The 23,333-nt window shown below is 34.5% G+C and overlaps 1 protein-coding gene across 1 annotated transcript in view; it reads left to right on the top strand.

Moving 5' to 3' along the window:
• The window catches only part of LOC100367510 (F-box only protein 36-like), a 141,134-nt gene extending 124,871 nt beyond the window's left edge, over positions 1-16,263 (top strand). Inside the window, exons 3-6 of the mRNA XM_085498645.1 lie at positions 1,148-1,256; positions 11,555-11,727; positions 12,511-12,642; positions 12,910-16,263. Of these exons, the coding sequence (XP_085354771.1) occupies positions 1,148-1,256; positions 11,555-11,727; positions 12,511-12,642; positions 12,910-12,987 (492 nt within the window). The 3' untranslated portion in view covers positions 12,988-16,263. The remainder of the gene's footprint in view (positions 1-1,147; positions 1,257-11,554; positions 11,728-12,510; positions 12,643-12,909) is intronic.
• The last annotated feature ends 7,070 nt before the right edge of the window (positions 16,264-23,333 follow it).

Here is a 23,333-nt window from a genome sequence, read left to right as displayed (position 1 = left end):
TACTGATTGGAAGCTGGCAACTAGATCCAACCAACCTCTTACTGATTGGAAGCTGGCAACAAGATCCAATCAACCTCTTACTGATTGGAAGCTGGCAACAAGATCCAACCAACCTTTTACTGATTGGAAGCTGGCAACTAGATCCAACCAACCTCTTACTGATTGGAAGCTGTCAACTAGATCCAACCAACCTCTTACTGATTGGAAGCTGGCAACAAGATCCAACCAACCTCTTACTGATTGGAAGCTGGCAACTAGATCCATATCTCTTGCAAAATATAATCAATTGGTACTTCTGAAAATTTACTAAGAACTTGAATCAATGAATAACTTTTTCAAGTATAAATCAATCATTCGTAAAATTGCTGTTTCCATGGCAACTTGATTCATATCACCACCAATATTTAATTGCTGAAAATTTTGTGAGAAAATACAGTATAGTATATTGATATAGACTAAGTTGTAAACAAAAAATCATTCCTGAAATTGCTCTTTCCCCTAGGAATCAAACTATAACGTTTAGAAATGAAATTACTGTTTCCATGGTAACTGGGTTCACTTCTCTACAAAACATTTAATGGATTGGTCATTGCATTAAAGGCAACCCTCTCCTGAAAAATTCATACATATCTACCTGTAATTATTCGAGTTATAAATGAAAAATTATAGTAACTGCACCCATATCTGCACCAAAATTTAATGAGTTAGTTCTTGCATCAAGGGCAATCCTCTAAATAAATTTACAAGAATCCATCACAAACAAATAAAGAAACCAATGTTCTTATGGTGCCTTAATTATATATTATCTTTATTCAATATTAAATTTAGCGATACACTATAAAGAGCCATGTCTGTCTACCCAACTGATCACTTCACCTAAAGCATGCCTCACACACATTCTTCAACACTACATTATATTGCTATGTCAACTAAGCTTGGCAAACAAAGCAATTGAATATCTTTGTGTAGCAGTTTAGCAACAAATAAGTTCTGTATATTCAGTAAAACCTGTGTTAGTGACCACCTCTATATAAAGACCACCTGCCTAATTTTTAACTTATCAGTCCCCATTCGGGCAACATGCATTGATGTACGATGATAAGCCTGATCAAGTTGACTAAATTAATTATTATACTTTTGTTATCAGGTGATACATCGCTGGTGGAGAATTTCACTTCGTAATGATGCCAAGAAAGTTGCCCCAGGTGAACTCCGAGAGACACTGGAAGATTTCATATACGATGATACACTTCAGGGTGAGTGTAATATAGTCATGTGATGTACCATGGTTCGTGTGATTGAGCGTGGCATGTCATGTGATCTAGAATGCTGATTATGGTCAATATTAGCCAATCAATTAACTGCAGTGCCTTGTCTGTTGTAGTAAGCATACAAAAGGGAGAGATGAGATAATTGTTATCATGTCTCAAGTGTATGTTAATGTGCATATGTTTAAATCCAATTCTTCAAGTTGAATCAGTGGATGCCATGCTGACATGTACATACTAAATAACAATTATGAATTAGGAAACTGTAATGCTGGTGAACTTTTGGTAGAACAGGTAGAACTTTAAAAAGTTGCCAGCCCTGTTTAGTGCATAATTTTGCAGATTTTCAAACCCTTGTGTATAGAACTAGTATAGAATGTCTTGTATCAATTTAAGCTAATGTGAGACTGCATGGCAGAATTTCAATGTATAGGTTTTATTGTTGTTTTCTATCTGACTTTTTCTTTTGACTATCTATTGTTTTCTGTTGATGACCCAATAGTCTACTGTTTCAAATCACTATGTTCTCCCTATTTTCTGTTGATGACCCAATAATCTACTGTTTCAAATCACTATGTTCTCCCTATTTTCTGTTGATGACCCAATAATCTACTGTTTCAAATCACTATGTTCTCCCTAGGCACCTGCACAGTTCATAGTAGCATGTTATTTAAGAGATTCTGTACATCTTTGGCACTGTTCCAGCATGTTACTAGTATTTGTTTGGTAGCAACCTTACCATAATGCAATGCACATGGTCTTCAATTTAGACTACCATTCATTTTATGCTTTCAATAGTATACACCATAGTTTGTTCAGATTTTAAATACGAGATTTTATGGATTAGTGTAGAATGCAAACTTTCAATTTAGTCTTGTCATTTTGTCTGTAATATTTGAATAGCGATGTGATTCCTCAGATTGGATCACGTCTGCAGGCAATAAATGTTGATACGTGAAATGGTAATACAATAGCTATTGTATTATGTGTCAGGTTGCATTGTTATCACAGTGAAAGTACATAATAAAAGTAATATAATTGGTGTTTGCAAGGTCAAGATAACTGTAGTCTGAGGTATTGTTACAGTTAACAATGTATTATAGTTAGATACCTGTAGATATGTAAACTTGTTGCTCTGAAAATTTACATAGTGGTCCTCTCTACAAATTAATTTAATCTAAAAGTGACCATTTTTGTTTCTTTTTAGGCAAATATTTCAGAGTGGGGAAAAAAATTTAAAGTTAGTGACATGTGTCCAAATCAATAATTATATGAAACTTTTAAGAAATTTCGATACATTTGTTGCTCCTATTAGGTTGAATGTCTGAAATCTTCATTAATGTCATGTACATGGTATACCCAGTAATAGTATTACACATGGCTATATAGCTGCACTATTATTATTGTTGATTACAATAGTATGTTTCCACTACCATTGAAACTGAAAATATTTTTAGTTCCCGTTCGAACGCAGTCCGAAAACGGGGACCTATGTTTTGACCTCCGTGCGTGCGTGTGTAATGCCTGGACCAATCACAATCAAACTTCACACCTACATCATACATGATATTATACATATGCACGTCAATTTATTTCACGATCTGATTTAAGATGGCCGAATGGCGGCAATTTTTGTGCTAAAAATCATCAAAATCAAGCATTTGTCAGCTGTTTACAGATGAATTTTGTTCAACTTGGTATATACATTAGACATTATAGGACCTTGATGCACATCATATTGTTTTACGATCTGATTCAAGATGGCCGAATGGCAGCCATTTTTGTACTAAAAAATCCTAAAAATCAACCATTTCTCGGCTGTTTACAGATGGTTTTTGTTTAAACTTGGTATATACATTACACATTATGGGACCTTGATGCAAATAATTTTGTTTTTCAGATAAGATTCAAAATTTTGTATTAATGAATGTGGTTCTCGTGCCATACACTGTATCTCTGACTTGCTTTCACTGATTATGTTCAAATTTTAAACATTCATTATACATCATGTTATAGATAGACAGATATATTGGTTTGATGATCCTATTCAAAATGGCCAAATGGTGGCCTTTTTTGTGCTAAAAAATCATCAAATATCAAGCATTTCTGGCATTTATGGATGGATTTTGTTCAAACTTGGTACATATATTAGACATTACAGGTTTATGATGTACATCATTAATATCTCAGATCGGATTCAAAATGGCTGTCTGGCGGCCATTTCGTTTCAATGAATGGGCTTCTAGACCTATATCTCCGAATTGTTTTGACTGATAATATTTTCAAATTCTAAATATTCATTATACATCATGTCATAGATAAACAGATATATTGGTTTGACTATCCTATTCAAAATGGCCGAATGGTGGTCATTTTTGTGCTAAAAAATCATCAAATATCAAGCATTTATGGGAGGATTTCGTTCAAACTTGGTACATACATTAGACATTACAGGTTCCTGATGCTCGTCATTTTATTTTTCAGATTGGATTCAAAATGGCTGACTGGCGGCCATTTTGTTTTAATGATTGGGCTTCTAGAGCCATATCTCTTAAATGCTTTGACTTATTATATTTAAATTTTATATATTCGTTATACATCATGTTATATATATATACATGTATTCAAAATGGCTGATTTTTAATGCTGTTCCAGAACAATATCTCTCAATATGGACAAGTACTTGTTTGACGATCAGATACAAATGTCAATCATTTTAATGTTAAAAAAATCATATTCCTGACATGATTATATTCCAGCTATATTACTGTAAACAAAACTATATATCTTAAATTTGATAACTAACGGACTGTGCCATGCATGGCTTGTATAACTATCACATTATGTGTAGTACCAGTAACTATAATATCTCATGATACATGTATCTAACTGTCTTGATTTAGCTGAAGAGCTTTCATGAATTTCCATGTTTATATCTTACAGTCAGGTTTATGCATGAGATTAAAGTATGGACAACTCAAATATGCAACAAATTGAAATCATTATTCAGATCCACTTACCAATAGTGTTTGATTTGCTAAAACTGTCATGTGATTTATCTCTCCAGTCAACTTTGAACCAAAATAGCTGACAGACTAATTTGTTCTCTCTAAATTTTGAATACTGTTTTCAGTTCTATTGTTTTTAGTTACTATCTACTGTAAAATACTTTATTTCAGCTGGAATTAATTTTTACTAAAAAGACATTTTGGCTGTTTTGTATGCAATTTATTTTCACTGATTTTTGACGAGCTGAATCATTCCTTAAGCGAAAATTAATTCCAAGTGAAAATAAACTATTTTACAGTATTGGAAAATATGACGTTTACTGGAAAACAAATTTATGTAAATAATGAAATTCAGATATATTGTATTATTTGACAGGACATGATAAATGTGGTCATGAGTGTATTGTGGCGCCATTGCAGAGAAGTACAACCACTTCCAAATGTTTTTTTCAATGAATGAATAGCTTGGTTGTGCATTGATACACAGATTTTAGTTATACACTTTGAAAAGAATGGTTAATGCAGGGCTGGCATAGCAAAACACTTGAATGCATATTTACTCAGGCCTTGCCTTGTAAAAATGGCTCTCCTGAACACAGCAATGTGAGTGAGTAGGGGAGCTATTCTATAATAATTAGCTTTACTAGATTTGATCATGTGAGTGAAAGGCAAGTGGAGTGATTACTCGCCTTAGAAAGTAAGGTCTGATTTACTGATATTCTGTCAGCTATTTTGTGACTTATTAATTCTGCTATTATCTGCAAATAAACTGTGATCAAATCGAACCCATCAAAATGATGATTTGTGATATACAGATCATATATACTTTACTCAAATTATTGGAAAGTCCAGCAATATAATGCTTACTTGAAAACAGGAGAGGTAAAAAGCTAATTTTAACATTGGGCTATATAGAAAAGATGTTAGCCCCCCCCCCCCCCACAAACACCCTCTACAGTTCAATTTTCTATCCCACAATCCTCTGCAAAAATCCAATATCCAATAACACATTTCTTCCCAATATACAAGGCTTTGAGAATGATAGTAGAGTGACGACAAAGCCATTGTCATTCTATAACTAGTTTATAACATGGCTGCAATTAAAGTTTAGATTAATGGGTAAATAATACATTAATAGAATAAGGTACATGTATTATTGATTAGAATGTTCATTTCAAATGAGAACGTTCACATTAAAATCTGTATGTTGATTATAGCATGGGCATTGTGTAATCTGATAGGTGGGAAACAAAATGAAACAATGTTAGAAGCAATTACAGTAGTTTTGATCAGAACATTGAAGGAGGTGTTGTTTTCAGGCTCAATAGCCAAGATCACGTGACTGTATTCGTTCACAGAAACGATCAATTTGCAGTTATTTAAAACCATTTCTTTCAAAATTGCAGTTCCTGGTTGTACATGCTATACATATTGTTAAAACAATACTGTTTCCACTAGTTGACTACTATGCCATATCTTGCAGTGAAGGTGTGAATGGTTTGACAAAATCAAGTACATTTGCAGTCATGTGATTAAGTAGCCAGTTTTCTCAGTAGGGGTTCTTTTTCTAATGTACATACGTATTATATATATACAATGAAGAATAAGACACAGATCTATAAATATATATTTATTATTATAATTTATCGTTGCAGATGGAAATCATTATTGTAATTACAATCTAATAGTATCATATGATTTGTTGTTAACTCTCAAGGCAGTGTGTACATACACACAGTACAATCTAATAGTATCATATGACTTGTTGGTAATTACAATCTAATAGTATCATATGATTTGTTGTTAACTCTCAAGGCAGTGTGTACATACACACAGTACAATCTAATAGTATCATATGACTTGTTGTTAACTCTCAAGGCAGTGTATACATACACACAGTACAATGTTGTTGTTTGGTAAACATTAATACAAAAAAAAAGCATGTTGAATAACTGACCTAGTTGTAGTGAATTAATGAAGTCAGGACATTGACATGTCGGTGAGTTATGTGTGCTACATGTACAGAAGGTCAGGACATTGACATGTCGGTGAGTTATGTGTGCTACGTGTACAAAAGGTCAGGACATTGACATGTCGGTGAGTTATGTGTGCTACGTGTACAAAAGGTCAGGACATTGACATGTCGGTGAGTTATGTGTGCTACGTGTACAAAAGGTCAGGACATTGACATGTCGGTGAGTTATGCGTGCTACGTGTACAAAAGGTCAGGACATTGACATGTCGGTGAGTTATGTGTGCTACGTGTACAAAAGGTCAGGACATTGACATGTCGGTGAGTTATGTGTGCTACGTGTACAAAAGGTCAGGACATTGACATGTCGGTGAGTTATGTGTGCTACGTGTACAAAAGGTCAGGACATTGACATGTCGGTGAGTTATGTGTGCTACGTGTACAAAAGGTCAGGACATTGACATTGACGATCAGATACAAATGTCAATCATTTTAATGTTAAAAAAATCATATTCCTGACATGATTATATTCCAGCTATATTACTGTAAACAAAACTATATATCTTAAATTTGATAACTAACGGACTGTGCCATGCATGGCTTGTATAACTATCACATTATGTGTAGTACCAGTAACTATAATATCTCATGATACATGTATCTAACTGTCTTGATTTAGCTGAAGAGCTTTCATGAATTTCCATGTTTATATCTTACAGTCAGGTTTATGCATGAGATTAAAGTATGGACAACTCAAATATGCAACAAATTGAAATCATTATTCAGATCCACTTACCAATAGTGTTTGATTTGCTAAAACTGTCATGTGATTTATCTCTCCAGTCAACTTTGAACCAAAATAGCTGACAGACTAATTTGTTCTCTCTAAATTTTGAATACTGTTTTCAGTTCTATTGTTTTTAGTTACTATCTACTGTAAAATACTTTATTTCAGCTGGAATTAATTTTTACTAAAAAGACATTTTGGCTGTTTTGTATGCAATTTATTTTCACTGATTTTTGACGAGCTGAATCATTCCTTAAGCGAAAATTAATTCCAAGTGAAAATAAACTATTTTACAGTATTGGAAAATATGACGTTTACTGGAAAACAAATTTATGTAAATAATGAAATTCAGATATATTGTATTATTTGACAGGACATGATAAATGTGGTCATGAGTGTATTGTGGCGCCATTGCAGAGAAGTACAACCACTTCCAAATGTTTTTTTCAATGAATGAATAGCTTGGTTGTGCATTGATACACAGATTTTAGTTATACACTTTGAAAAGAATGGTTAATGCAGGGCTGGCATAGCAAAACACTTGAATGCATATTTACTCAGGCCTTGCCTTGTAAAAATGGCTCTCCTGAACACAGCAATGTGAGTGAGTAGGGGAGCTATTCTATAATAATTAGCTTTACTAGATTTGATCATGTGAGTGAAAGGCAAGTGGAGTGATTACTCGCCTTAGAAAGTAAGGTCTGATTTACTGATATTCTGTCAGCTATTTTGTGACTTATTAATTCTGCTATTATCTGCAAATAAACTGTGATCAAATCGAACCCATCAAAATGATGATTTGTGATATACAGATCATATATACTTTACTCAAATTATTGGAAAGTCCAGCAATATAATGCTTACTTGAAAACAGGAGAGGTAAAAAGCTAATTTTAACATTGGGCTATATAGAAAAGATGTTAGCCCCCCCCCCCCACAAACACCCTCTACAGTTCAATTTTCTATCCCACAATCCTCTGCAAAAATCCAATATCCAATAACACATTTCTTCCCAATATACAAGGCTTTGAGAATGATAGTAGAGTGACGACAAAGCCATTGTCATTCTATAACTAGTTTATAACATGGCTGCAATTAAAGTTTAGATTAATGGGTAAATAATACATTAATAGAATAAGGTACATGTATTATTGATTAGAATGTTCATTTCAAATGAGAACGTTCACATTAAAATCTGTATGTTGATTATAGCATGGGCATTGTGTAATCTGATAGGTGGGAAACAAAATGAAACAATGTTAGAAGCAATTACAGTAGTTTTGATCAGAACATTGAAGGAGGTGTTGTTTTCAGGCTCAATAGCCAAGATCACGTGACTGTATTCGTTCACAGAAACGATCAATTTGCAGTTATTTAAAACCATTTCTTTCAAAATTGCAGTTCCTGGTTGTACATGCTATACATATTGTTAAAACAATACTGTTTCCACTAGTTGACTACTATGCCATATCTTGCAGTGAAGGTGTGAATGGTTTGACAAAATCAAGTACATTTGCAGTCATGTGATTAAGTAGCCAGTTTTCTCAGTAGGGGTTCTTTTTCTAATGTACATACGTATTATATATATACAATGAAGAATAAGACACAGATCTATAAATATATATTTATTATTATAATTTATCGTTGCAGATGGAAATCATTATTGTAATTACAATCTAATAGTATCATATGACTTGTTGTTAACTCTCAAGGCAGTGTGTACATACACACAGTACAATCTAATAGTATCATATGACTTGTTGTTAACTCTCAAGGCAGTGTATACATACACACAGTACAATGTTGTTGTTTGGTAAACATTAATACAAAAAAAAAGCATGTTGAATAACTGACCTAGTTGTAGTGAATTAATGAAGTCAGGACATTGACATGTCGGTGAGTTATGTGTGCTACATGTACAGAAGGTCAGGACATTGACATGTCGGTGAGTTATGTGTGCTACGTGTACAAAAGGTCAGGACATTGACATGTCGGTGAGTTATGTGTGCTACGTGTACAAAAGGTCAGGACATTGACATGTCGGTGAGTTATGTGTGCTACGTGTACAAAAGGTCAGGACATTGACATGTCGGTGAGTTATGCGTGCTACGTGTACAAAAGGTCAGGACATTGACATGTCTCTGAGTTATGTGTGCTACGTGTACAAAAGGTCAGGACATTGACATGTCGGTGAGTTATGTGTGCTACGTGTACAAAAGGTCAGGACATTGACATGTCGGTGAGTTATGTGTGCTACGTGTACAAAAGGTCAGGACATTGACATGTCGGTGAGTTATGTGTGCTACGTGTACAAAAGGTCAGGACATTGACATGTCGGTGAGTTATGTGTGCTACGTGTACAAAAGGTCAGGACATTGACATGTCGGTGTGTTATGTGTGCTACGTGTACAAAAGGTCAGGACATTGACATGTCGGTGAGTTATGTGTGCTACGTGTACAAAAGGTCAGGACATTGACATGTCGGTGAGTTATGTGTGCTACGTGTACAAAAGGTCAGGACATTGACATGTCGGTGAGTTATGTGTGCTACGTGTACAAAAGGTCAGGACATTGACATGTCGGTGAGTTATGTGTGCTACGTGTACAAAAGGTCAGGACATTGACATGTCGGTGAGTTATGTGTGCTACGTGTACAAAAGGTCAATACATTGACATGTCGGTGTGTTATGTGTGCTACGTGTACAAAAGGTCAGGACATTGACATGTCGGTGAGTTATGTGTGCTACGTGTACAAAAGGTCAGGACATTGACATGTCTGTGAGTTATGTGTGCTACGTGTACAAAAGGTCAGGACATTGACATGTCGGTGTGTTATGTGTGCTACGTGTACAAAAGGTCAGGACATTGACATGTCGGTGAGTTATGTGTGCTACGTGTACAAAAGGTCAGGACATTGACATGTCGGTGAGTTATGTGTGCTACGTGTACAAAAGGTCAGGACATTGACATGTCGGTGAGTTATGTGTGCTACCTGTACAAAAGGTCAGGACATTGACATGTCGGTGAGTTATGTGTGCTACGTGTACAAAAGGTCAGGACATTGACATGTCGGTGTGTTATGTGTGCTACGTGTACAAAAGGTCAGGACATTGACATGTCGGTGAGTTATGTGTGCTACGTGTACAAAAGGTCAGGACATTGACATGTCGGTGAGTTATGTGTGCTACGTGTACAAAAGGTCAGGACATTGACATGTCGGTGAGTTATGTGTGCTACGTGTACAAAAGGTTAGGACATTGACATGTCGGTGAGTTATGTGTGCTACGTGTACAAAAGGTCAGGACATTGACATGTCGGTGAGTTATGTGTGCTACGTGTACAAAAGGTCAGGACATTGACATGTCGGTGTGTTATGTGTGCTATGTGTACAAAAGGTCAGGACATTGACATGTCGGTGAGTTATGTGTGCTACGTGTACAAAAGGTCAGGACATTGACATGTCGGTGAGTTATGTGTGCTACGTGTACAAAAGGTCAGGACATTGACATGTCGGTGAGTTATGTGTGCTACGTGTACAAAAGGTCAGGACATTGACATGTCGGTGAGTTATGTGTGCTACGTGTACAAAAGGTCAGGACATTGACATGTCGGTGAGTTATGTGTGCTACGTGTACAAAAGGTTCAAGTGAACTCTGTACGCTGTACATGTGTATATACATGTCTGCATGCAGAGCTTAGACGTTGGAAATAAGAGCTAGGGGCACCTATTTTCAAGGTCAAATCTGATAATTTGAGGGCACCAAGGCATTTGCCTTTAATGTATCTGTAAAGTTTTATCTGTGTTGATGTATAGAAGAGATTTAAATTAAGAATTAAAGTTGCCTGTCCATTGCATTGGTTGGAGTACCTGCGCTAATTGATGATGTACTTGTTCCTAGTGAAATAAATTATGACATACTATTAGTTCCACTTCGGACTCAGTCCGAAAAAGTGGACTTATGGATTGATCTCTGTGCGTGCATGCATACACATCCGTATTCAGCCATATCTCACACATGCCTGGACTGATCAAGTTAAAACTACACGTATACATATATATCAGTCATCATATCGGACAAATGCTTGAGCATTTTTGTCACCATCAAATCCAAAATAGCTGACTTATGACAATCTTGTTTAAATGATGGCAATTCCTCAGAACCATATCTCGTATATTTTGGCCATTATTATAGATATAACCTTGATAGTCATGCTGTATTTCATGCTTGCAATAGAATGTCATTTCAAATGACTTGTTTGAAAAAACATTTTAATTTTTGGCTCATCATTTCATAAGTCTTGTAAACTTATTTGGACATTAGCAACTTAGGTAAGCTAGTGGAAACTTTACATCTTTATTCACCAGTTCACAGGGATAGCCAGGCATTTACCTGTCTCAGTTAAACTCTGCCTGTCTGGGACAGGTGGACAGGTCTTAATTTTGACCACTCTACACATATCTTGCTCAATGAGACTTAATCATATATGATATATAATACAAGCTTTATTTGTCTTACAGCTGAAATAAAACGTATTTTCAGTGAATCGTGGTGTGAATATGCCAAGAACCTTTGTCAAGGCAACATAGATTACATTGTCAGAATGCCTAAGCCTATACAGATATTAATGGCTTCCTATCTGGAGTTGGAAGATGTAGCTTCATTGGCACAGACATGTAAAACCTTCAGGGAGGCAAGTATGCTTCAATTACTTACAATTACTGACTCATTTTAGCCCAAAATCCAAAACAATGTACAATCAAGTTTATTTCTAGAATTTTCGATTGGTATTATAAAGTTCATTAGTATGGCTATATTAGCTTATTGTTTAAAAGCCTAATCTTAATTTTTTAATTAATTTGAAATATCTACCTTACATTTCCCAGTCATTTCTCTTGAATGCAATTTGGTACAAACGCAAGACATTATGATACACAAACAAGGCAGTTTATTTGGTTTTGATTAAATTTAACCAATCAGCCATTTTCGATCTGACGAAATGTAATCAACAGTTTCGTTACTTATACTCATTGTTTTGATTCATGAATAAATTCAAAATGACTGATTAGTGGTAGATATTTTGTTTTTTTATTTCTCAGACACTCTTTCAACAGATTTTGACATAAAAAGATGACTAGGCTAATTATAATCAAACCCACTAGTATTGCAGCACATACTGTGTTATTTATTTTCATGCTTCAATTGAATGGGACTGACTGGTAACCATTTTGAATTTTGTTGTCTTGCTTTTCCACATGCTGTTTGTTTGTTTGTTTATAATAAAAGAGACAACTATGTTCTTGAGATTGCTATAAAAATTTTATTATACAAGTTTTACATACCCCAGTGTTTGCAAGATAATCCCTGGTGTGGTAAACAGCCAGTGTAAGTTGTATCCAATCCCCATTCCCCATTGCTATTTGTTATTTACTGGCAGGATACATAACGGTTATAATGCTTTTGTTTTGTACTCTAGGTTTGTAATTCTGATGCATTATGGGAACGCATCTATGAAGACAACTGTGATACTGTAACAGAGGAAGTCAGATCATTGGCTCAAGATGTGGGATGGAAAGAACTGTTTTTCCTTAATAAACTACAACTACAGGTCAGTTATAAATAATTTACATTATATCAGTTATTAAGCTAGTGATTGGATGCCTTCATATTATTATTATTATGATTATTATTATTATTATAGTGATAGTGATCACCTAGGGGGGTTCATTCAATTTGTCAATTTTACATACACCCAAAATCTATGGATATAATTGTACAGATTTGTTCATGTTATGATTTAATGCCAGTAGCCCATATTTCATTATAAATGAACTGAGAGATGTTACCGTATTAATTCAATTTATTTTTATTATAGGTGAAGCTCAGAAGAAAGCGAGGCAAAGGCCAAGTTAGCAAAGGAAATGGAGATACTGTCTTCCTTACATCCAAATAAAAAATGGATTGCCAAACTACTCAATGCAGACACTTATAATGTATTTAAACATTGCATCTTAATATCAACTATGTGAAAGCTGCTACACCCAAAATGCTTAGCCAACACTCATGCAGTGTCGTAAAACCAGATCTATGTTATCTGATATCTAGATTTTTTTCATGTTGTAGTTTTCTCCCATGTTATATATTTCTTGTACAGTTTTTCAATCGTATTTTTCAACATAGTTGTAACCAATTTAGCTCCAAGGATATATATATGAGTTTTTTAGATCTTTCCATCCATGTTTACCATATTGTATAATTCCACCCATTGTTTTACTATAGCTTACATTACATGTGGCGCATATAGATGCCTGTTACATGCTGGGGATCATGCCAAGCTATCGTTTCGATGAAATCACATATCAATCTGTCATCAGAAATGATAATTGCCAAATAATGATTTTAGTTACAAGTACTCTTATCATGCCAGTCTAGGAAGCTTTATAAAGCACTACTGAGTAGCAATTGATGCCAGTCCAGAGAGCTTTATTAAGCACTACTGGGTACCAATTGATGCCAGTCTAGAGAGCTTTATAAAGCACTACTGGGTACCAATTAATGCCAGTCTAGGGAGCTTTATAAAGCACTTCTGGGTACCAATTGATGCCAGTCTAGTAAGCTTTATAGAGCACTACTGAGTAGCAATTGATGCCAGTCTAGGGAGCTTTATAGAGCACTACTGAGTAGCAATTGATGCCAGTCTAGGGAGCTTTATAGGACACTACTGAGTAGCAATTGATGCCAGTCTAGGGAGCTTTATAAAGCACTACTGAGTACCAATTGATGCCAGTCTAGAGAGCTTTATAGAGCACTACTGGGTAGCAATTGATGCTAGTCTAGGGAGCTTTATAAAGCACTACTGGGTACCAATTAATGCCAGTCTAGGGAGCTTTACAAAGCACTACTGAGTAGCAATTGATGCCAGTCTAGGGAGCTTTATAGAGCACTACTGAGTAGCAATTGATGTCAGTCTTGAGAGCTTTATAAAGCACTACTGAGTACCAATTGATGCCAGTCTAGGGAGCTTTATAGAGCACTACTGGGTACCAATTGATGCCAGTCTAGAGAGCTTTATAAAGCACTACTGGGTAGCAATTGATGCCAGTCTAGGGAGCTTTATAGAGCACTACTGGGTACCAATTGATACCAGTCTAGGGAGCTTTATAAAGCACTACTGGGTACCAATTGATGCCAGTCTAGAGAGCTTTATAGAGCACTACTGGGTACCAATTGATGCCAGTCTAGAGAGCTTTATAAAGCACTACTGGGTACCAATTGATGCCAGTCTAGGGAGCTTTATAAAGCACTACTGGGTACCAATTGATGCCAGTCTAGGGAGCTTTATAGAGCACTACTGGGTACCAATTGATACCAGTCTAGGGAGCTTTATAAAGCACTACTGGGTACCAATTGATGCCAGTCTAGAGAACTTTATAAAGCACTACTGGGTACCAATTTTTGCCAGTCTAAGGAGCTTTATAAAGCACTACTGGGTACCAATTGATGCTAGTCTAGGTAGCTTTATAGAGCACTACTGGGTACCAATTGATACCAGTCTAGGGAGCTTTATAAAGCACTACTGGGTACCAATTGATGCCAGTCTAGAGAACTTTATAAAGCACTACTGGGTACCAATTTTTGCCAGTCTAAGGAGCTTTATAAAGCACTACTGGGTACCAATTGATGCTAGTCTAGGTAGCTTTATAGAGCACTGCTGAGTAGCAATTGATGCTGGTCCAGGGATGCCAACTACGCACACACAAGTTAGATCGCCAATACATATTTTCATGTTTTACATTCTGCCAAAATGTAATTATTTATCAAGCACTGGTACGTCAGCAAAATAATGTATGTCATCCAAATGTCTGGTCTTCCATATGTGTATAATTGTGCCATAATCGATGTGAACATGTCAGCTGCTAATAAGACTTTAAGATAGTGTCACGTTCAGCAAAATTGTTCTATCTATTTTCACAGAAAATTAATGTTTGGCTGTTACCGGTACTCATGGGACTTTGCCACAAACAAATAGCCACAATTCTTTACAATAGAACAGTTTGATTGAGTACGGTGAAATCCTCAAAGGGAACTAGAGTTATAAAGACATAATGTGTCTCTAGTATTTAAGTTGTTATTCATTGATATATGTGTGGTTGCACGTTATTTTCTAGATGAGGTAGGAGATTAAGTTTCCTGTAAGCAAGCCTAATACACTGTACGAAAATTACGCGAATTGTGATTTCCATAATTTTGGTTACTCAAACATCTTGCCAATCATGTGTAAACTTTGATTTCATAATTTTTTTCACCTGTTCATATTCATGGTGATTTGATCGTGCCTTATCCAGCATCTAAATTACCTAACATCAATAGATGGTATAATAGGTTGAAACTGACTGTTCAACATGATATATTCCAATGGTTATCCAGTGTTCTATTCTGTAATGTGTTGATTTCTTGCATTAGTTATTTTGTAATATTAAAGAATTTTCAAAACTCCCTAATTTTGGGCAGATTGAGCAAGTATTCCCTGATATGCCTTAATTAGACTAGTATTTCAATTTTCATAAATGTGACAGTCTAGAAAGTCAAGTGCAACCACATATCAGTAGTACACATAAACAATATTGGAATTCGTCTAATTGCCAAATGTCATAAGTTACGGCCAAAAATTTCTTTTATCATTTTTTTCTAACCCATTCATAATATTTAATAAAACCAATAATGAATTAATGTTGTGATTCTCGTAAACAAGTATATTTGTTCATTTATTCTCAAACCTGCCCTACTTTATTTTAAAGTCAACTCCTGCATTGTGCAGTGTTTTTCACCCTCACTACACCATGAACTGAAATATGGTACAACATATTTTCTAAAGTTAATATTAGATCAAAACATGACTGCAAATAAATTCAAGATTAGGGTTTTGTGCTGGAGAATGTGTTTATAATATGCCGTCCACAATAAGTCCATGTAAATATAATAATTATTTCAATTTTTATTCAAACTTAAAAAACTTGTTAATGTTAATTGCATGTAATAAATAAATCGAAAACATTCACACAAAGTTGTATCCAAGTCTGAATGAATTGTGTCAAAAAGTATTGACTTGTTGTTTCAGTTGCTCTTGTGTATATATTTGTTTAATTAAATGAAATGCATCAAATTGTAATTTTTCTTTTTTATTGGGTAGTTTCCCGATTATAAAAATAATAAAGATGTACTTATACTAGCTGCAGTGTTTGCTATTTCTCACTGGTAATATTACTGAAATACAACCTGTGGTGTATGTGTTTGTTATTTCTCACTGGTAATATTACTGAAATACAACCTGTGGTGTGTGTTTATTTCTCACTGGTATCATTACTGAAATACAACCTGTGGTATATGTGTTTACTAATTCTCACTGGTAATATTGTTGAAATACAACCTGTGGTATATGTGTTTACTATTTGTCACTGGTAATATTGCTGAAATACAACCTGTGGTGTGTGTTTATTTCTCACTAGTAATATTACTGAAATACAACCTGTGGTATATGTCTTTACTATTTCTCACTGGTAATATTGCTGAAATACAACCTGTGGAGTATGTCTTTACTATTTCTCACTGGTAATATTGCTGAAATACAACCTGTGGAGTATGTGTAACTATTTCTCACTGGTAATATTACTGAAATACAACCTGTGGTGTGTGTTTATTTCTCACTGGTATCATTACTGAAATACAACCTGTGGTATATGTGTTTACTATTTCTCACTGGTAATATTGCTGAAATACAACCTGTGGAGTATGTGTTTACTATTTCTCACTGGTAATATTGCTGAAATACAACCTGTGGTATATGTGTTTACTATTTGTCACTGGTAATATTGCTGAAATACAACCTGTGGTGTGTGTTTATTTCTCACTAGTAATATTACTGAAATACAACCTGTGGAGTATGTCTTTACTATTTCTCACTGGTAATATTGCTGAAATACAACCTGTGGAGTATGTCTTTACTATTTCTCACTGGTAATATTGCTGAAATACAACCTGTGGAGTATGTGTAACTATTTCTCACTGGTAATATTACTGAAATACAACCTGTGGAGTATGTGTTTACTAATTCTCACTGGTAATGTTGCTGAAATACAACCTGTGGATTATGTGTTTACTATTTCTCACTGGTAATATTGCTGAAATACAACCTGTGGAGTATGTGTTTACTATTTCTCACTGGTAATATTACTGAAATACAACCTGTGGAGTATGTGTTTACTATTTCCCACTGGTAATATTACTGAAATACAACCTGTGGAGTATGTGTAACTATTTCTCACTGGTAATATTACTGAAATACAACCTGTGGAGTATGTGTTTACTAATTCTCACTGGTAATATTGCTGAAATACAACCTGTGGATTATGTGTTTACTATTTCTCACTGGTAATAATACTGAAATACAAACTGTGGTGTGTGTTTATTTCTCACTGGTAATATTACTGAAATACAACCTGTGGAGTATGTGTTTACTATTTCCCACTGGTAATATTACTGAAATACAACCTGTGGAGTATGTGTAACTATTTCTCACTGGTAATATTACTGAAATACAACCTGTGGAGTACGTGTTTACTAATTCTCACTGATAATATTGCTGAAATACAACCTGTGGATTATGTGTTTATTATTTCTCACTGGTAATAATACTGAAATACAAACTGTGGTGTGTGTTTATTTCTCACTGGTAATATTACTGAAATACAACCTGTGGAGTATGTGTTTACTAATTCTCACTGGTAATATTGCTGAAATACAACCTGTGGAGTATGTGTTTACTATTTCTCACTGGTAATAATACTGAAATACAAACTGTGGTGTGTGTTTATTTCTCACTGGTAATATTACTGAAATACAACCTGTGGAGTATGTGTTTACTAATTCTCACTGGTAATACTAGTATTGCTGAAATACAACCTGTGGATTATGTGTTTACTATTTCTCACTGGTAATATTGCTGAAATACAACATGTTATATATGTGTTTACTATTTCTCACTGGTAATATTACTGAAATACAACCTGTGGAGTATGTGTTTACTATTTCTCACTGGTAATATTGCTGAAATACAACCTGTGGATTATGTGTTTACTATTTCTCACTGGTAATATTGCTGAAATACAACCTGTGGAGTATGTGTTTACTATTTCTCACTGGTAACATTACTGAAATACAACCTGTGGAGTATGTGTTTACTATTTCTCACTGGTAATATTACTGAAATACAACCTGTGGAGTATGTGTAACTATTTCTCGCTGGTAATATTACTGAAATACAACCTGTGGAGTATGTGTTTACTAATTCTCACTGGTAATATTGCTGAAATACAAGCTGTGGATTATGTGTTTACTATTTCTCACTGGTAATATTACTGAAATACAACCTGTGGAGTATGTGTTTACTAATTCTCACTGGTAATATTGCTGAAATACAACCTGTGGAGTATGTGTAACTATTTCTCACTGGTAATATTACTGAAATACAACCTGTGGTGTGTGTTTATTTCTCACTGGTATCATTACTGAAATACAACCTGTGGTATATGTGTTTACTATTTCTCACTGGTAATATTGCTGAAATACAACCTGTGGAGTATGTGTTTACTATTTCTCACTGGTAATATTGCTGAAATACAACCTGTGGTATATGTGTTTACTATTTGTCACTGGTAATATTGCTGAAATACAACCTGTGGTGTGTGTTTATTTCTCACTAGTAATATTACTGAAATACAACCTGTGGAGTATGTCTTTACTATTTCTCACTGGTAATATTGCTGAAATACAACCTGTGGAGTATGTCTTTACTATTTCTCACTGGTAATATTGCTGAAATACAACCTGTGGAGTATGTGTAACTATTTCTCACTGGTAATATTACTGAAATACAACCTGTGGAGTATGTGTTTACTAATTCTCACTGGTAATGTTGCTGAAATACAACCTGTGGATTATGTGTTTACTATTTCTCACTGGTAATATTGCTGAAATACAACCTGTGGAGTATGTGTTTACTATTTCTCACTGGTAATATTACTGAAATACAACCTGTGGAGTATGTGTTTACTATTTCCCACTGGTAATATTACTGAAATACAACCTGTGGAGTATGTGTAACTATTTCTCACTGGTAATATTACTGAAATACAACCTGTGGAGTATGTGTTTACTAATTCTCACTGGTAATATTGCTGAAATACAACCTGTGGATTATGTGTTTACTATTTCTCACTGGTAATAATACTGAAATACAAACTGTGGTGTGTGTTTATTTCTCACTGGTAATATTACTGAAATACAACCTGTGGAGTATGTGTTTACTATTTCCCACTGGTAATATTACTGAAATACAACCTGTGGAGTATGTGTAACTATTTCTCACTGGTAATATTACTGAAATACAACCTGTGGAGTACGTGTTTACTAATTCTCACTGATAATATTGCTGAAATACAACCTGTGGATTATGTGTTTATTATTTCTCACTGGTAATAATACTGAAATACAAACTGTGGTGTGTGTTTATTTCTCACTGGTAATATTACTGAAATACAACCTGTGGAGTATGTGTTTACTAATTCTCACTGGTAATATTGCTGAAATACAACCTGTGGAGTATGTGTTTACTATTTCTCACTGGTAATAATACTGAAATACAAACTGTGGTGTGTGTTTATTTCTCACTGGTAATATTACTGAAATACAACCTGTGGAGTATGTGTTTACTAATTCTCACTGGTAATACTAGTATTGCTGAAATACAACCTGTGGATTATGTGTTTACTATTTCTCACTGGTAATATTGCTGAAATACAACATGTTATATATGTGTTTACTATTTCTCACTGGTAATATTACTGAAATACAACCTGTGGAGTATGTGTTTACTATTTCTCACTGGTAATATTGCTGAAATACAACCTGTGGATTATGTGTTTACTATTTCTCACTGGTAATATTGCTGAAATACAACCTGTGGAGTATGTGTTTACTATTTCTCACTGGTAACATTACTGAAATACAACCTGTGGAGTATGTGTTTACTATTTCTCACTGGTAATATTACTGAAATACAACCTGTGGAGTATGTGTAACTATTTCTCGCTGGTAATATTACTGAAATACAACCTGTGGAGTATGTGTTTACTAATTCTCACTGGTAATATTGCTGAAATACAAGCTGTGGATTATGTGTTTACTATTTCTCACTGGTAATATTACTGAAATACAACCTGTGAAGTATGTGTTCACTATTTCTCACTGGTAATATTACTAAAATACAACCTGTGGTATATGTGTTTACTATTTCTCACTGGTAATATTGCTGAAATACAACCTGTCGTATGTCTTTACTATTTCTCTCTGGTAATATTGCTGAAAAAATGACTAATTGTTATGCAAATTAATATGCACCTTTTTTAACCAAAATCTAATTTCTGTGCACTTTCATTTGGCATCAATTATTTTTTGAGATATTAGTAGAAAAGTTGATTACATCAAATGATTGTCATAAAAAGTCATAGGTCAAGTCCAGAATCATTCAACAATAATTAATACAATAAGTAATATGAATTTTAAAACACTTCCAAACATTAAATTAACTATTTGTTAATGCTTCCTACTTTTTTGTGGCCATTTCAAATATACAATATGTCTGAGAAATATACAAAGAACTAAAACATTTCCACAAACAAAATGGCTGCTTTCTCTTTTGAACATGCATATGCCATTGTCAAATTCACTTGTCATAATTTTTGACAAAATTGGTCATAAATCACATGACAATGTTCATTAGTATGTACAATTATGAAACTAATGTCCCATGGTACAATGAAATCGCATTATTTTGTGTGTTACAGTAAAGGTTTTTGAGAAATGTGTCCTAATATTTGAAAGTAAAATTGCATTTTTTGACACTTTTTAAAACCCAGATTTTTTAAATAATACAGAACAAAAAGTACTCCATCATTAAAATTATATGATTTTTTCAGCCTATGTCACCAGGCTAGATTTTGAGATATCGCATAATATCTCTGCTATAGGAACATGTGGTAAAAGTGTCAAAATCAATTTCTCGAAAAAAATGACGGTAACCCCCAACTTTTTTTCAGTCAAAATCCTTATATTGCATTGGAGTACAGTTTATTGCAAAATGAATAAATTCTGGGTATTTTAATTTATGAGTAAGCTTCTACCTTAATGCACATCCAACAAGTCATTGTCAATGACATAGTCTCCGTCCAGTTTTTGGTTACCGTGACAATTAAAAACAATGACAGATGTAGATTATAATTAAATGTTGCAGTATTCATCATGTTAATGTGTTACCCACCAACTTTGATCAAAATCGTCGTAGTCTGTCAGCATCCTTCATTCTATTTTTTTTTAATATTACCTCAAACCTTGCATATAGAAGTGTGCACGGAATCATGGGAGGAAACGGTGTGCATGGCATGTGATAACTCTCGTAAAGGTGATTGACAGGTCATACTCGTTTAAAATAATAGGAAACTACCAGGTGTGCTTGTAATTTACATAGCAAAGGATGTTTATGATCTACTGACTTATGTGAGTGTGTGCATGCATGTCATGTCATTGTGAGACAGCTGCAAGCAAGACCACATTCTGATTGGCTCCTGTGGAAACCCAGGTGGTGTACGGTACCTGAAACTAGGGTATTCATGCTCTATAAATAGGCTCGACTGAAGACAGTTGTGGACCACCATTTCAACTGAGTACTCTGTTTGTTGCTGCTGTGATATTGTAAGACAAGTGATACAGGCTTCAATCGTCATTCTGTGAGACTTGAATGAACTGCTCTGCGATCTCCTGCTTTCAGTGATGACCTCCAGAATAACAGCATTCCTTTACAAACAAGACTCCTGCATCTCTTCGTTGTTGTGTTGCAGAAGCCATTGAGTGTCATCAATTTTTACATCCTGCACAATTCCCTAGACAATCTCCTATTTTAGTGAAGTTAATCATCGTATTATTCTGTTTTTCGTTTTTTGTAATAATTTTGAGAAGTATTAAAGCCAGAAGCTTTAACTTGATAATTTGGTGTATGTGTATTTCATTTCAAGTACTATTTTGTCTACCCCCATTTAGCAGTGACAGAACCCCTTGTCCAGTGCGAGTTCTTTCAGTGTCCCTCTCAATATCAATAAGCAGGCCTTACATAGTCATATCTGAGAATCAGCTGCTGACACATAACAAAAGTGATTAAGTATTTTTTCATCAAAATTAAATTGAATCAGAAAAAAAAGTGGTGCTGATGTATCTTCATTTATACTATCTATGTAATAAGATTAAATAAATCTGTGAAAGTGTATCAGAGAAAAAGAGGGAAAATATGTAAACAAACAAAATGGCCGCCAGTCGAATCTTGAAAAAAAAAATGACATGCACCTGTAACCCAATATGTATGATCATCATACCAACTTAGATCAAAATCGTTGTTACGTCGTCATCTCCGAGAAACAGCACCTGCACGTTTGCGAATCAAAAATAGCAAATTTTACATCCAAAATGGAAACCAGTTGGCCATTTTTGTTCCGATCTTTAAATAGAAATAATCTCATCAATAAAATATGATTTATTGTCTTTGTGTGAAGTTTTAATGAGATCGGTCAATGAGTGTCTGAGACCCAAAATGAATAGTCCCTGTTTTGGGACTAAAAAGTAATCATATACCTGTAATCCAAAAATGCTTAGAACTAAAGTATGCTGGAGGTATTGAAAGCATTAAATAGATCTAGGAAATATGTGAAGATCAGTCTTACAGAATCCAGGCAGCTACATGTAAGATATAGCTTGGCTTTTTGACATGCACAAATAAAAGTAATCTGATCCACAGTATTGAAATTAATAATACTAAAACAAAAAGAATTTCATACCTCAAAACCTTAAATTAGTATGCAAATTAAGCAATTAATAAGTGCAAAAGGCAGCTCACAACTAAGCAGATCCAAGGTAAATTTTAGAGCATATATGTGTATCAAGTTTATATCTGAAAACTGTCCAATTCATACTGCAAGTAATTTGCATGGATTGCAACTAAACACTAAAAGGTTTGCGGATTATCCGGAGGCACCTTTTGTAATCTGTTGAGTGGTTCAGGAGTTATCTGTAGAACAGCCATAAATTGGGTAATGTATATGTATATGGTGTAACTGCAAAAACTTCCATTGTGTGCATTACAAACAGAAGTTATTGCTAAACCAGGTGATAATCAAATTATATAATAACAACAAGCAA

The sequence above is a fragment of the Saccoglossus kowalevskii genome, chromosome 1 (assembly GCF_978046115.1).
Source record: "Saccoglossus kowalevskii chromosome 1, keSacKowa6.1, whole genome shotgun sequence".
Classification (NCBI taxonomy): domain Eukaryota; kingdom Metazoa; phylum Hemichordata; class Enteropneusta; family Harrimaniidae; genus Saccoglossus; species Saccoglossus kowalevskii.
Note: the sequence above shows the minus strand (reverse complement) of the source record. Positions and strands in the feature narration are given on the sequence as shown.